The sequence below is a fragment of the Delphinapterus leucas genome, chromosome 1 (genome assembly GCF_059928025.1).
Source record: "Delphinapterus leucas isolate spDelLeu-1000000601 "Yukka" chromosome 1, BTC_Dleu_Yukka2, whole genome shotgun sequence".
In the NCBI taxonomy this organism is placed as follows: Eukaryota; Metazoa; Chordata; class Mammalia; order Artiodactyla; family Monodontidae; genus Delphinapterus; species Delphinapterus leucas.
Genome location: NC_143129.1, coordinates 101,677,601 through 101,694,384, shown reverse-complemented (window position 1 = coordinate 101,694,384; position 16,784 = coordinate 101,677,601). Strand labels below are relative to the sequence as shown.

General features: G+C 33.3%; 1 protein-coding gene across 5 annotated transcripts in view; it reads left to right on the top strand.

The window, feature by feature from the left end:
* The window catches only part of SLC30A7 (solute carrier family 30 member 7), an 82,632-nt gene that overhangs the window by 22,531 nt on the left and 43,317 nt on the right, over positions 1-16,784 (top strand). For all 5 annotated transcript variants that reach the window (XR_002646109.3, XM_089918977.1, XM_022584217.3 and 2 more), the window contains 3 exons: positions 5,726-5,869; positions 9,852-9,902; positions 13,161-13,296. Coding sequence is in view for 4 of the 5 variants with exons in the window: in XM_089918977.1 (XP_089775103.1) it covers positions 5,726-5,869; positions 9,852-9,902; positions 13,161-13,296 (331 nt within the window). In the remaining variant the exon portion in view is untranslated. The remainder of the gene's footprint in view (positions 1-5,725; positions 5,870-9,851; positions 9,903-13,160; positions 13,297-16,784) is intronic.

Sequence of the window (16,784 nt, the reverse complement as noted above, 5' to 3'; positions counted from 1 at the left end):
GTTTCTTGCAACAGTGTTTTGTAGTTGTTAGGGTACAAGTCTCACACTTCTTTTGTTAACTTTACTTGTAGGGCTTCTTTTTTTTTGCCTGCCATTATCAGTGGGGTTGTTTTCTTTGGATTGCAAAATGGGATAAGGGATACAGCTCATTTTTGTATATTGATATTGTGTCCTGCCACATTGCTGAAATAGCTCATTATTCTAACAGGTGTTTTGGTGGATTCTTTAGAATTTTCTAAATACAAGCATACCTTATTTTATTAAGCTTTGCAGATTTTGCATTTTTTTACAAATTGAAGGTTTGTGGCAACCTTGCATCAAACCTATCAGCACTATTTTTCCAACACCATTTGCTTACTTCATGTCTCTGTGTCTCATTTTGGTAATTCTTGCAATATATCAACCTTTTTCATTATTATTATGTTTGTTATGATGATCTGTGATCAGTGATCTTTGATGTTACTACTGTGACTTGCTGAAGGCCCAGATGAATGCCAATCTGAATGCCTTTTTTTATAACTTGTCTAAATGCCCTGGCCAGATCCTACAGTGTTAAATAGAAGTAGTGAGAATGGACATTCTTTTCTTTTTCCTGATTTTAGGGTGAAAGCATTCAATCTTTCTTTATTAAAGATGATTTTAGCTGTGTTAGCTATGGGTTTTTCAGAAATGCCCTTTAGATTGAGGAAGTTTTCTTTTTATTCCTAGTTTACTGGGCGTTTTCATCATGAAAGGGTATTGGATTTTATTAGTGATTTTTTTCTTTATTTTTGAAGATGATCAGTTGGGCTTTACCCTTTATTCTATTAATATGGTATATTACATTGCTTGATTTTCAGATATTAAAGCACCTTTGCATTCTTAGGATAAATCCCATTTGGCCATGGTTTATAATCCTTTTGACATATTGCTAGATTTGATTTGTTAGCATTTTGTTGAGGACTTTCGTGTTTATATTCTTAAGGGATGTTTGTCTGTAGTTTTCTTTTGATATCTTTGGCTGGTGTTGGTATCAGGGTAATACTGGCCTTATATGATGAGTTGGGAAATGTTCCTTTCTCTTCTGTTATTTGGAGGACATAGGTAGGGGAGAGTTTGTGAAGTAGCGGTACTTTTTAAATGTTTGGCAGAATTCACTTGTGAATCCTGGGCTTTTCTTTGTTGGCAGTTCTAAAATTATTCAGTTTTTTTGCTTGTTATAGGTCTATTATGATTTCTGTTTCCTATTGAGTCAGTTTCAGCAGTTTGTGTGTTTCCAGGAATTTGTCCATTTCATCTAAATAACTTATTATTGTTTATAGATATGTATTTAAAAGTGTGCCTTTTTTTTCTCATAAGATCAGCAGTGAGTTTAGCAATTTATGCCTTCTCTCTTTTTTTTTCTTGGTCAGTCTAGTTATTTTTCCCTTTGGTTTTGTTGGTTTTTCTCCATTGATTTTCTTGTCTTCATTTCATTTTATTTCTGCTGTAATATTTATTACGTACTTTCTTCTCCTTGCTTTTGGGTTTAATTTTTTTCTTTTTCTAATTTTTTTAAGGTGGAAGATTAGATTATTGATTTGATTTTTTTTTTTTTTTTAGCACAGGCATAATAACTAAACATTTTTTTCTAAGCATTGCTATAATGTAAGTTTGGGTATGTCATGTTTTCATTTTTGTTCATCTCAAAGTATTTTTAAATTTCCCTTCTGATTTCTTCTTTGATCCATTAGTTATTCAGGGGTGTGTTTTTTGATTTTTTTCATATTTGTGAATTTCCCTAATTTTCTTCTGTTGTTGATTTTTGATTTAATTTCATTGTGATCAGATGACATACTTTTTATCATTTCAAATTTTAAAAGTTTTGTTGAGTCTTGTTTTATGACCTAGCACTTGGTCTCTCCTGGAGACTCTTCCTTGTGCATGTGAGAAGAGTATGTATTCTGCTGTTAGGTGGGGTGTTCTGTAGCTGTCTGTTAAGTCTGATTTGTTCATAGTTGCTTAATCTTCCGTTTCCTTGTTGAGCTTCTGCCTAGTTATCTACCCATTATTGAAAGTAGGGTATTGAAGTCTTCAACTATTATTGTTGTTTATTTTCCCAGTTAATTTTTTTAGTTTTTGCTTTATGTATTTTGGAGGTATGTTGTTCAGTTCATATATTTCTATAACCGTGGGATATCTTCCTGAGGGGTTGAACTTGTTATATAAGATGTTCTTTTTCTCTCACAATAAATTCTAGCTTATTGTATTATGATAGCCATTATGGCACACGCACGCCATAATGCATGGTATTGGTATACTTTTCTGTCCTTTTTTTTTTTTTTTTTTTGCGGTACGAGGGCCTCTCACTGTTGCAGCCTCTCCCGTTGCGGAGCACAGGCTCTGGACGCGCAGGCTCAGTGGCCATGGCTCACGGGCCCAGCCGCTCCACGGCATGTGGGATCTTCCCGGACCGGGGCACAAACCCGCGTCCCCTGCATCGGCAGGCGGACTCTCAACCACTGCGCCACCAGGGAAGCCCCTTTCTGTCCTTTTACTTGCAACTTATTTGTGTCTTTGAATCTAGAATTTGCTGACAGAATACAGCTGGATCATTTTTTTTTTAATCCATTCTGACAACCTCTGCCTTTTGATTGGGGTTTTTTAAAAATTTACATTTCATATAACTACTACTAAGGTAGGATTTACATCTGCCATTTTAATATTTGTTGTCTGTATCTTTTGTCCTTTTTGTTACTCTGTTCCTCGATTCTTGTCTTTTAAATTAAATAGATATTTTTTAGTGTACCTTTTTAATTCTCTTCTTTCTTTTACTGTATATTTTTTAGTTATTTTCTTAACTGTTGCCCTGGGGATTACAAGTATCATCTTAACTTAAAACAGATTAATAGTAACTTAATAATTCAGATTAATAGTAATTTAATAATACACAAAAACTTTGATATACCTTGATTCCCACCTCTCTTCTTTGTACTATTATTGTCAGATGAATTACACGTTTTATGTTTTAAGCCCATCGATACAGTTTTATAATTATTGCTTTATGCAGTTGTCTTTTATTGGGTTGGCCAAAAAGTCTATTCGGGTTTTTCTGTAAGATGTTATGGACAAACCTGAACGAACTTTTTGGCCAACCCAATAAAATGTATAGGAGAAGAAACAAGTTACAAATAAAAAAATATGTTTATCCTCTCTTTCGTAATTACCTTTACTGGTGTTCTTTATTTTTTTGAGTGGATTTGAGTTACTTTTTAAGTGTCCTTTCATTTCATTTGTAGGGAATACTTCAGTTTATGTGGAAATGTCTAATTTTTCCTTTATATTTAAAGGAGACTTTAGTTGAATTTAGAATTCTTGGTTGAGTCTTTTTTTATTTTAGTTTTGTCATCCTATTGTCTTTTGGCCTCCATGATTTTGTGGTGAAGTCAGCATTTCATCTTGTTCAAGTTCCCTTGTATGTGATAAGTCATTTTTATCTTGCTATTCAAGTTTCAAGATTTCTTTTTGATGTTCATCCATTTGACTGCAATGTCTTTAGATATGGCTCTATTTGAGTTTATTCTACTTGGAGTTTCCTGAGCTTCTTGAATGTGTAGATAATATTTTTCATCAAATTTGGGGAGTTTCCAGCCATTATTTCTTCAGATACTTTTTCTCTTTTTCTTTCTCTTCTCTCTTTGAGACTCCCTTTATACTTAATTGGTACACTTGATGTTTTCACAGGTCTCTAAGGTTCATTTTTCTTGATTTTCTTTTCTTTCCCTGCTTTTCAGAGTGGATAATCTCTATTGATCCATCTTCAAGTTTGCTGTTGTTGCAGCCCAGATCTGTGGTTGAGCCCTTCTAAAGTGGATATTTTATTTTAGTTATTATTTTTTTTAACTCCAGGGTTTCTGTTTGGTTTTCTTTTCTTTTCTTTTTTTTAAAATTTATTTTATTTATTTACTTTTGGCTGTGTTGGGTCTTCGTTGCTGCACACGGGCTTTCTCTAGTTGTGGCGAGCGGGGGCTACTCTTAGTTGCGGTGCGCGGGCTTCTCATGGTGGTGGCTTCTCTTGTTGCGAAGTACGGGCTCTAGGCATGCCGGCTTCAATAGTTGTGGCACGTGGGCTTAGTTGCTCCGTGGCATGTGGGATCTTCCTGGACCAGGGCTCGAACCTGTGTCCCCTGCATCAGCTGGTGGATTCTTAACCACTGCACCACCAGGGAAGTCCTCTGTTTGGTTTTCTAATAGATAATTTCTGTTTCTTTGTTAATTTTCTCTACTTGATGAGTCATCATTATTATACTTTCATCCTTTAGACATGGTTTCCTTTAGTTCTTTGATCATATTTATAAGAGCTGATCTAAAGTTTTTGTTTATTAAGTTCAAAATCTGAGTACCCTTCAGGAATATTTTCTCTTGGCTGGTTTTTCTCCTGTATATATGGCATACTTGCTTCTTTTTTTCCATGTCTTATAATTTTTTTGTTGAAAACTGGACCTTTTATGTTAAAATGACACTGATATCAGATTACTTCACCCTCTCAGAGTTTGTTGTTGCTGATATTATTGTAGTTTTTTTTTCTGTTGTATGACATCCTTGGATTAATTCATTTCCTGCAGTGTATGGGTATTGAATTCTCAAAGCTGAACTCTGAGTCTGATAGTTATCACATTGAGAATAGAGACTTTTTTCAGGGAACTGCAAGTTTGGACAAAATATTGACTGTGCTCTGGACATGGTGCTTTTAACAGTGCTTCAGAAGAAATCATATCTCTCCACTGTCTGCACAGCTGCTGGCTTTTGGCTATTCTCAACTGAGCTGAGGCAGGAAGTGGAATGGCATAGCCCTAAGTTAAAACATCAAGACCCTACTATCTTACTGAGGTTTGGTAGTTTCTTGGGTAGATGATTTTCAGTTCCTTTTGTGGTTTTGGTTAATTGTCAGAGTTCTGAAATTTTTTAGTTGTGTTCCACATATTTTTGTTGTTTTAGGAGAGCTAGTTTGCCCACATCCTCTGTCCACCATTCTGGAAGTTGATTTCTCCATTATTCATGATTTTTCATGAAATGCAATGCTGAATTTGATTTTCTGGTATTTAGGATTTTTGTAAATATAAGTGATATTTTTGAATTAGGTAACATCCAGTCTTTTTCTATGCTTTGGAATAGTTTGTAGAAGATGTTTCTATGATGGTTTAGTAGTTTTTAGGCCTGCTATGGAGAAATGATTCCCCACTATTTTGTGCTTTTTTTCCCCTAAGGATTCTACCTGCTTTAATTTTACTGATCCTTTTACCAAATGCAGCTGCTTCCCTGCCTCTGTCTTAATGTGACCATATGCATGCATTGTTTTATCTTTGTTAGTATGTATAATAGTACTTGGCAAAGTTTTGGCCAAGATTTTGTCTGTATTATTCACTGTTTTATCCCTAGTGCCTAGAATGATGCTGTAACATAATGTGTTCCAAATGAATGAATGAACAACATTGTCTAATCTCTTTAAATATTTCTGTGTACTTCTCACTTATTTTCATCTCCAGTAAAGTCTACTGGAGATGAAAATCTACTTCCTTCCATGCTTTTATTTCCTTCCTGTACTTTATACTAGAAACTCAGTATTGTTTTAGTGAATCTGTAGCACTTTCTACAAGTAAATCGAATCTGGTTTTAGAGATAATTCTTTTCACTAATGTCAGTATTATTGTAACCATTAAATAATATATTTTTACATAACTTTTGTTCTAACACTCTTTGTTTTTAGGCCATGGACACAGTCATTCCCTCTTTAACGGTGCTCTGGATCAGGCACATGGCCATGGAGATCATTGCCATAGTCATGAATTGAAACATGGTGCTGCACATAGCCATGATCACGCTCATGGACATGGACGCTTTCATTCTTATGGTGAGTACAGCCTAAATACTTTCAAGTGGACAGTTTTTTAAATAAACAGAAGTTGCGTAGATTAATTTTTGTAGTTGAAATAATCTGTTAAAAATATTGCAATCAAGTTCCTTTCTAATGAGTCAGACTGAATGGTTTCCTGGACTAGTTTATTTTTAGTATATAATGAAATTAACTTGGCATAGGCAGTGAATGTAGCTTTTTTCAGTGAGTTTATTATAATAAAATGCCACTATTTTAAATGAGTGTCAGTGAATGAGGAACTATTGCATTTTAGCAAATGATTTTTTTGAAGTATACTGAGGCCTTTTGTGCCCTATATAGGCTTATAAAAATATGACAGTTTTCAATTTTTCACATTTTTCTTGTAATTTTGATAGCTATCACCTGATATTTACCTCCATGTTTCCTTAGAAATCTTTATATGCTAACTTATATAGTACTGGGTACTAAATTATAAGGTATTTATCAACTTAATTAACATTGTATTTTAAAATTATATTTAAATAGTTTATTCACGAAATTTTAGAATATAGATTAATAGATAGAAGCTGCTTAGGTGATACCGTTTGATTAATCTTTAAATAAATTATATGCTTAAAAATTGTCTGTACTTGGCACACAGACCAAATCCTAAAGCTTTCAATTTGACAATATGAAATGGGCCTTATAGATTGAATACTAAGCCCCTAATTTTTTCAGTCTCTAACATTTGCTATATTTTTGTAACTATTACACTGATATGCTTTAAAACCTGCGTTTCTAAGTTTTTTGCTCACATGCATCCCAAAATAATTTTGAAAAACTGTATATTGCTCACATTTTTAAGATGATTTCTAAAAAAATTTGTTTAAATAATTGCAAAGAATGTAATTTCTGATACCTTATAGATTATATTTTAGAATGAAACTTCCATATTACTCTTGAATATAGTCAGTCAGTGGACTCTAAATACCTTAGTGATTTGAGACCCACTGTCACCCATTCAAAAATGCATAAACAATTATAAATTTTACAGCATCCTGTTTCTCCTCGTATTCTTATTTCTATTCCACTTCCTTTCCAGAATTTTATAAAATGGAGTATATTTAAGTCCTTAGTTGACCATCTGTTATATTTCTTGGCAATAAAATATGTATATAAATTAAAATATTTTATTTCTTAGGAACACAAGACAACATTTAAACATTTCTTTTGGTTGGAGTTATTGTAGCGTTTACTAGTATAAAGTCAATGAAAATAATTCTATTTTGATTTTTGATATGTATATAAACATAAAGCAACATTTTATTTGAAATACATATCTTATTTTATATGGCTGTGTTGGGTCTTCATTGCTGCACACGGGCTTTCTCTAGTTGTGGCAAGCAGCGGCTACTCTTCGTTGCAGTGCGCGGACTTCTCATTGCGGTGGCTTCTCTTGTTGTGGAGCACGGGCTCTCGGCACATGGGCTTCAGTAGTTGTGGCACGTGGGCTTAGTAGTTGTGGCCTGCAGGCTCTAGAGTGCAGGCTTCGTAGTTGTGGCGCACGAGCTTAGTTGCTCCATGGCATATGGGATCTTCCCAGACCAGGAAGATCCCAAGATATTGATAAGATATATTCAATATCTTATCGAACCCATGTCCCCTGCATTGGCAGGTGGATTCTTAACCACTGCATCACCAGGGAAGTCTCTGAAATGCATATCTTAATGATATGACTGGAAGTCTTTTTTTCCTCAATGAGTTTATGGATAAATAACACTTATTAGCATAAAACAGGTTTGGCATCAATTCTGTTCCTATTTTCCATCCTTATAATGTAAGTATCAGTACTAAGAAACTTTAAGGAATTCTGTTATAGCAGTTTCAGTTAATTCTTTGAACACCTTCAGAATTACATTCTAAAAATTACATAACCTATCACCAAATGTTATTTTTATGACTTAAATATAAGACATGACACTATAAAACTCCTAGAAGAGAACACAGGCAAAACATTCTCTGACATAAATCGTACCAATGTTTTCTTAGGTCAGACTCCCAAGGCAATAGAAATAAAGGCAAAAGTAAACAAATGGGACCTAATCAAATTTATAAGCTTTTGCACAGCAAAGGAAACCATAAACAAAATGAAAAAACAACCTACAGACTGGAAGAAAATATTTGCAAACAATGAGACCGACAAGGGTTTAATTTCCAAAATATACAAACAGCTCATACAACTCAATAACAAAAAAACAAACAACCCAATTTAAAAAAAGGGCAGAAAACCTAAATAGACATTTTTCCAAAGACATACAGGTAGCCAATAGGCGCATGAAAAGATGCTCAACATCGCTAACTATTGGAGAAATGAAAATCAGAACTACAATGAGGTATCACCTCACACCACTCAGAATGACCATCATTAAAAAGTCTACAGATAACAAATGCTGGAGAGGGTTTGGAGAAAAGGGAACCCTCCTGCATTGTTGGCAGGAATGTCAATTGGTACAGCCACTGTGGAAAACAGTATGGAGGTTCCTTAAAAAACTAGAAATAGAGTTGCCGTATGATCAGCAGTCCCACTCCTGGGCATATATCTGGAGAAAACTCTAATTCAAAAAGATACATGCACCCCAATGTTCATAGCAGCACTGTTTACAATAGCCAAGACATGGAAGCACCCTAAATGTCCGTCAAAAGATGAATAGATAAGAAAGATGTGGTATATATACACAACGGAATACTACTCAGCCATAAGAAAGAATGAAATAATGCCATTTGCAGCAATGTGGACGGACCTAGAGATTATCATACTAAGTGAAGTAAGTCAGAAAGAGAAAGACAAATACCATATGATATCACTTATATGTGGAATCTAAAATATGACACAAATGAACTTATTTACAAAACAGAAATAGACTCACAGACATAGAAAACAGACTTATGGTCCAAAGGGGAAAGGGGGTGGGAGAGGGATAAATTAGGAGTTTGGGATTAGCAGATACAAACTACTATATATAAAATAGATAAACAATAAAGTCTTACTGTAACTGTATTCAATATCTTATAATAAACCGTAATGGAAAAGGAAAAAAAAAAGACTGTCTTTATCTCGACCAACTATGTATAGACAAATCTCATGCTCTGATTAGGAGCTGCATTTTTAGAAGAGTTACACTTTTGACTATCAGGATTTTCAAGGTAGCTCCATCTTTCTCCCCACGCAGCAGTGCCATATTAAGACAGAAGTCATTGTGTAGCCTTATGCTTTTATACTTCTTCTGGCATTGTTACAGTGTTCCATCAAAGATGTAGTAACAAGGGTGTGTCCACTCTTTGGTGCTGTGGGCCAAGAACCATGACTGTTAGTCATGATCAGAAAGCTCGTCAGTCCACTTGATGATCCCATAACAAACATTGCTGATCTTTTACATTGTTTACCTGTATTTTCTGCTTTGATGTTAATACTGATTAGTAATCTTCCAAGTATAAAAATTGCAGTATTTTTTCATTTCGTCATTATAAAGGCAATATGAAAAAGTATTTTTATCTCTTCTGTATGAAAAGCTTGCCGCGTTCATCTAGAAGCTATTGGGAAACTGCCATAGTCCAGTTTTCCTGGATGCTGTCCTGGCTTCATTTCTTAGTCTTCTTATAATATCAAGCAGTAGTTTTATTTTTTCTGGATTTTCCAATTGTAAAATTGGTACAGCAGGCTCTGTAAGGTATGTTATGAATATTAGAAGACTCAATGTTTTTATTTACTGTTTTTTTTACTAGATTGCTTAATATAATAATTTCCTAAATACTCTGTACTGTTGATGCAGTTTGAAATTTCCTATGTCTATCTTCATTTAATTACCATATTAAATTTTAAAAATAATTTTGTAGGTCTGATGTGGCTATATAGTCATGCATCCTTCACGATACATTTGAATGAAAAGTACTCTGAGTTGCAAAAATTGAATCAGGAATGAAGACATGTTTTAAAATAATTTAACTTAACTCTCTACAGATGGCCCCTCCTTAAAAGAAACAACAGGACCCAGTAGACAGATTTTACAAGGTATGACAAGCAATTTGTATATTTCTCAGTTTTATGAAACTGGTTTCGTAGTTTTGAGCTATCTGAAGTTTTCCTTTAAGAAAAATGTATAACACAGTATTTGTGTTTAAAATGTTAGCCTTCCTAGTCGATTTTTTAATATATACTATTAGGTATATTAGCAGATGTTCTTTTAACTGTCACTAGGCTGTTTTCTCAGATTTAATAAGAAGATTAAAATATTCAGAAACTATACTGCTTAAATCTAAATAAATACTCATGCCAGTGACTCTAGTAACACCGTAATATTTAGTAATAAATATATTAGTAATAAATAATAGTATGTTTGCCTTTGTAGAATTATTAAATAATTTTTCCAAGAATAACATTCAACGTGTATTTATGTTGTGGAAAAATTTAATGCTAAAAATGTAATGCATCCAAACTCAAATAATGTACAGAGCTAAGAGTGAATCCTAATGTAAACTGTGAACTTGGGTCATAATGATGTGTCATTTGTAACAAATATACTACTCTGGTGGGGGAGGTTGACAATGAGGGAGGTTATGCCTGAGTTGGAACAGTGGGCGTAAGGGAAATCTCTATCTTCCACTTAGTTTTGCTGTGAACCTAAAACTGCTCTCAAAAGTAAAGTCCTTTATATTTTTTAAAAAAATAATGCAAAGGGAGATCTTTCTCATATCCATAGGCATCAAATGATGACACCTAAAGAGGACTTACATATTATGTAAAATGATATATTACAGAATTTTACAAGCTAGAGAAAATCAGTCTTGTCTACGAACTATGGTAGTTTCTTTTTTGGGATGTGAACCAACCTTTGGCTCTGGATTTCCATATAAACTTCACTGTCACAGTTCCTAATCTACAGCTCCCCATTTTCCTGCCCTTATTAACTTTTGACTGCAGTCTGACTTTCTCAGTAGCTTGTGATCCAACTTCAACTGGACTTATTTTTATTTTCTCCTCTATTCTTTGATATAGTTCTTGCTTTTTATTTTTTCACTGTGAATATGTTCCTCCATACTGAAGAGCTTATTTCAGGAGGCTTAAATGTGTCTTGTAGTGACTAGTTTTCCATTTGTGAAATACACAGAATTGTTTTAGGACAGCATTTGCTGAAATAGCTTGTAATCATGCATATGTAATGCATCTGTATCCAATGCTACAAATTTAGCCTTGATAATAAGAATTTAGTTTTAGTCTTGGAAATCATCACAAGTTGAGGGAAGGGAGGTCAGATTTGCATTCCTAATTATCTTTTATACAAGCTGTTGTGAAAATTAGCTTGTATTTTCAGAGTATCCATTAATTTATGGTGGCTGAAACAGCCCAGTAGAAAGCTGAAGGTTAGGATAACTTCCAGGTACTAAAACTTTTCCATATAGATACTCACACATGAAAAACTGACTTTACTGAATTTTTCAGTTATTTGCTGCATTTTCAATATGACCCCTGGCTTTGTAGGTTCTTGGGCAGTTAAAATATCAGTATCCTACCAAGTCTTTTAAGGGTTTTAATTTTTATATAAGTTAAACATGTTAGTTTAGATTTCTCTCTGTAGTGATTTTCTTCTTGAAAGAGTTACTGGAAAGTAAGAAGGGCTTAGTTAGTTAACGACATTTGCTAGTAAACAGTTTTCAGGTCAGCAAATAAGATGTAGCCAGGGACTTGCCAGTCAAAGGAAAATCAAGAACCTTTGTTCTTTTCTTTTTCCTTTTCAGTGTTTAGAGCTGCTTTCAATTCTGGTCCTACCAAAACATTGATTAAAGAATGTATAAAAATTTAAAATCACATATCACTTAAGAGTTTTGAAGGTTAGGGACCCTCAATCCACTTCCATGTGTATCTCCCTCCAGTTTTAATTTTAAAACTTAAAGTGGTCCCAAAATTTATTAACCTATTTAATTCTTTGTTATATGAAACACCATAGAGAAATAGAATATTTTTTAAATAAGTGTGCTTGTAACATATTTTTTGTTATAGAAAAAAGAGCTGTTAACTTTTTGAAGAGTTGTTGTGAAGGTCAATGCTGTGTACAAATGAAAAAGCATATTAGGTACTGAGGAATCAGTTACATTTGGTATTAATACATGATATAAAATTCCACATTAGCAGATCGATTGAAGCATATTTTCATAGAGTGTGTTAAGATTCAATTCAAGTGTATTAAGATTCAATTAACAACTTGTTAATAGTCCATTTTTAAATTATTAGAAAGTGTTTTCAAGTTTAAATAAATCTGTTTTATACCTAAAACATAATTGGGTTACCTTTAATTGCTTATTGAATAATAAAAAAGAAAAATATTTCTAAAGTAGACACATGGTTTCACACATTAGATATTTCTTTTCAGATAGAGTAGTTGATGCTGTTGAAGAATGTTCTATTTCTAGCAACATGTGGTTGAGGTTTGTTTAAGATACAGTGTTTTGCTATACAGTAAATTTTACCTCTTACAGATCTAAATGTTGAATAATTTGTCTTAATTAAAATTTTTTTAAATAATGTATACTTAACTTAATTTTTGACATTTTTTTAATGGTTTTCCAGTCAAGTATCAATTATTAAATGTTAATATATCTAGGTTCTTGGGCAGAGTATCAGTATCCTACTAATGTAATATTTAATTATTAAAAGTTCAAAATATATTTACGTCCACTTTAAAATATTCAAATCTCTACTTTCTTTCATATCAGGTTTGAGTTTAGTGTGTAACTTTAGGTAACAATACCTTCAGGATAATTACCAGGATTAGCAGTATGGTCCATAGGAAATTCTAGTCTCAAATGGTAATAATTTTAATTACCAGCAGAGGGCTCTGTGTGTACATATATTTGTAGTTATAAACAATGTTTTCTTGACTGATTCTTTCAGCCTAATGCAGTTTTCTTCTAACAAAGTATTAATTAACTTCTGGACTCTTAACCAGAGATGAATGTGCACAAAAAATTTTTTAAATCAGTTATTTCTCTACTTCTTCATTTATATTATAGCAAAATACTAAGGATCATTAAGAGCAAGCATAACTTAATGAGTCAAATATTTTAACCCCTGCTGTTTTTTAAAAGGAAAGATTATTTCAATTCCCAAAGGTACTATCAATATTACTTCTTTACTAAACAGTGAATCTGCATTCTTACTGATTTTCAAATTGCTAGTTTTTTATATATATTCAAGAATATAGTTTTAAGAAATATTTGCATTTTCAGTTGATCAGAAAATGTTATTTTGATTTTCATTATGTTTTATTTCTAGGTGTATTTTTACACATTCTAGCAGATACACTTGGGAGTATTGGTGTAATTGTCTCTGCCATCATGATGCAGAATTTTGGTCTAATGATAGCAGATCCTATTTGTTCAATCCTGATAGCCATGCTCATAGTTGTAAGGTAAGTGTTGGTATGTTGCTTTCAGGTATTAAAATGAGAGGTGATAAATATACTACTTAAATTACAGATCTAAATTATTATTATGTTGGGGGTTTTTTGGTCTTTAACAAATTTCTACATAGATTATTTCTCTTTTCATCTTACTGTTTTTTTCTGTGTTTACCTAGGGTTTGATATTTCTTTTTGGTGTTTAGTAATTGATCTTCTGTAAATCAAATCAGTAGTAATTTTCTTAAATCCAACACTATATCTGTAGAGTAGAACATTGGAAATATAAAATGTATTAATGTTAGAATGTTATTCCTTTGACATCTGTCTTTTGCACTATCAAATGCAAAAGAATATTAAAATCTCTTCTAGAACAATTTTTAATTTATAAAGTTATATTATCATTGCAGAAGTCTTATAAAATTGCTTACTGAAGCATATTTATGTCCTTCTCCCTATCTAGATTATAAATTCTTGAGGAAGAATCTATCTTTTAGCTCTTTGGCTGTTGCCTGTCATAGTACCAATGTGTATGTAAAAGTGTGTGTGAGTGTGTATAAATTCTCAATAAATATTTTCTGAATTAGTGTATGGTTACTATCTCTTAAATTTCTGTCAAGTTATTATTATTTTAATTTTTATCAGAATAATGGAACATTATGTGCCTTTATTTCACAATCTGAATTATTTATATAGATATGTCTTGACTGGACTGTTTTTGTCTAATTTATCCATATGATTTTACTGTTAGTAAAGCTATCTTTGTAATGATAGAAGAGCTATTAGAGGGCAGACTGTGATGATTTTTATAGCTTGCAGTTGAATAGAATAGACTTTAAAAATTACAATGAAATTATAATCTTATAAATTAGTCATAAACGTAGGTTTTCAAGTTTTTGCTTAAAAAATAGGATACAGTATACATTTTAAACATGCAGATTATTTAAAATTTTTCTTTAAATTATTTGTACTAGGAATCATCTCTGCTATGTAAAAATCTTTTATAAACTTGGAATCTCCTTTCTTCATCTTTGGAAATCTTACATATTTCCTTGAAAGTTCAGCTTGGGTCCACATATTCTATGAAACTTAACTCCTGATAGATTTGGTAACTTACATCTGTACCTCTTTATTTGCATGTTCAGTGTTTATTTTATTTTGTGTTATAATTTGTGGCTGCTTCTAATACTTCTTAGAGTAGGATCTTAATCTTTATTTTACTTTGTCTCCACTCTTATCCTAATTCTCCTATCATTTGTTGCTTGGAAGAGATTGACCTTTCTGTCTCCCTCTAATTTCTTTCCCACATTGTGACCAAAGTGATCTTTCTTTAATGAAGATTATGGTACATGGAAAAATAATCTTGCTTTAAATCCTGCCATGGCTTTCTTGCCCTCAGGATAAAGTCTGAATTCCTCAGTAGGCCTTCACATTGGTACCCATTTATCTCTTCAGTCTTTCTCTCACCCTGTCTCAATTTCTATTCTGCTCTCCAGCCACAGTAAATAACTCAGTTCCCTGAAAACATGTTATGAGCTTTCTGGATTCTGAGCTTTGCTCTTGTTTCCTCTCTCCAAAATAAAATACTCTTACACTGAGTGTCCTTCTCCTTTCCCCTTCACCCCCACAAGTACATAGATAACAATTCTCATCCTTGAGATTAGATTTCAGTCTAAATGGCACTTCCTTGAGGAAGCGTTTCCTGATCATCTGCCTCCCAGGAGGGGTTAAGTATACCTGTAGCAGCGCCTGCTACTCCTCTTGTGGCATTTACTAACTATGTTGAAATAGCCTGTCTTATTGTCTTCCTTAAGCTCCATAAGGGCAAACTGTTTTTTCATTGTTGTAAAGTCAGCACCTAACTCTGCCAGGCAAAAGTTGGTACATTTTCAATTTGAATCAAAATAAATTTGTGTTTTTTCAGCCTCAGAGAATTATTTTCTCTAATCCTAAATTGGGAATTCTTACTTAGCTCTAGTCCCATTCACTTGTTCCACAAATATGAATAAATAAATAAACACACACACAGAGGACAAGAGAACTTTTTTTTTCTGAAATATAACACATTAAAAAGCTACACAAATTATTTTCAGCAAATATTTATTAAGTAGACCCTCTCACCAGGGTGGTGAAAGGACAAGATAACTTACTGTTTTGATCTTACGTTATAGTAAAAGAGAGAGACACAAACAAATTAATCAATAAACCGCTCAAGTATCTAGCAGTTAATTGTGCAGAGAGTTAAGATGGGATGTTAGTGACTGAGGTGCCATTTTAGATTGAGTCATAAGAGAAGACTTCTGAAGAGGGAGGATTTAAATTGAGATCAGAGTGTTGAAGAGAGCATTCTAGTCTAAGGAACAGCTAGTGTAAAAGCCCTGTAGTGGAAAGAACATTAGCACTGAAAGTTGGTCATTATGGCAGAAGTATAGGGAGTAAGGGGAGAGTGCTTTGAAATAAAGCCGGAGGGATAGGCCTGGGAAAATTAGCCAGGGTTAGGAGTTTGGATTTTATTTTAGGTGGAGGAGGAAACCATAGGGGGTGACATTATTTGATTTGTATCGTTAAAAATAATTTTGGCTGCTTTGTAGTTAATAAGATTAAAAGGGGGTAAGAGGGCACACAGGCAGACCAACTAGAAAGCTATTAAAGTGGACCAAATAAGAGGCCAGGGTCCCTTGGTCTAAGGTACTAATAATCTAGGAGGTAGAAAGATGTAGCTAAAGTTAGAAAATGCTTTGGGCCTAGAATTAATAAGATTTGCTCCTAGATATGAATGTTTAGGTGAAGGGTTGAGTGAAAGGGGGGAAATTAAGGATAATTCCTAGAGTTTTTACATGAGCAACTGAGTGAATGAAGGTTCCTCTACTGAAAGAGGGAAGACTAGGGGAAGAGTTGTTTTATCTGATTCAAAGGGCATTGCTGATCAGAAGTTCTGTTTTGGTTGTTGCTAGGTTTGAGGTCTCTCATAGACATTTATATGGTGATCTCAAGTAGGTGGTGCAAGTACAAGTACAGAATTCTTGGGAGCACTCAGCTGAATATAAAGGATTGGAAATAGTTCACATATAGATTTAAAGTCATGGAGTATCATTTATCTGTCATGAATTCCACAATTCCTACCCCTTCCATTTTCCTGGAAAGCAAACCTCTTTTCTGCTGAACCCAATTTAGCTAAAGGGAATAATGCTTCAGGCAGCCACAACCAACTACAGTTGGCTTTCAAGATAAACCTATAAAACTTAGGTGTTATCCTTGTCTAAGTCCTACTGACCTGTTTATAAAACTTTTTCTCAGTAGTTTACATAAATATATATTCTCAAATTCATATAATTTGATTATTTTTCATTTTTGTTAAGCTTAACATTTTTACTTGTTCTTTTCCTTTGTTCTCATATCAAAAGTAATACATGTTGATTGTAAAAAACTCAAACATTATTGAAATGTGCAACTTGTCTATTGAAATGTCCTTTCAATCCCACCACTTGGAGATAAAGCAG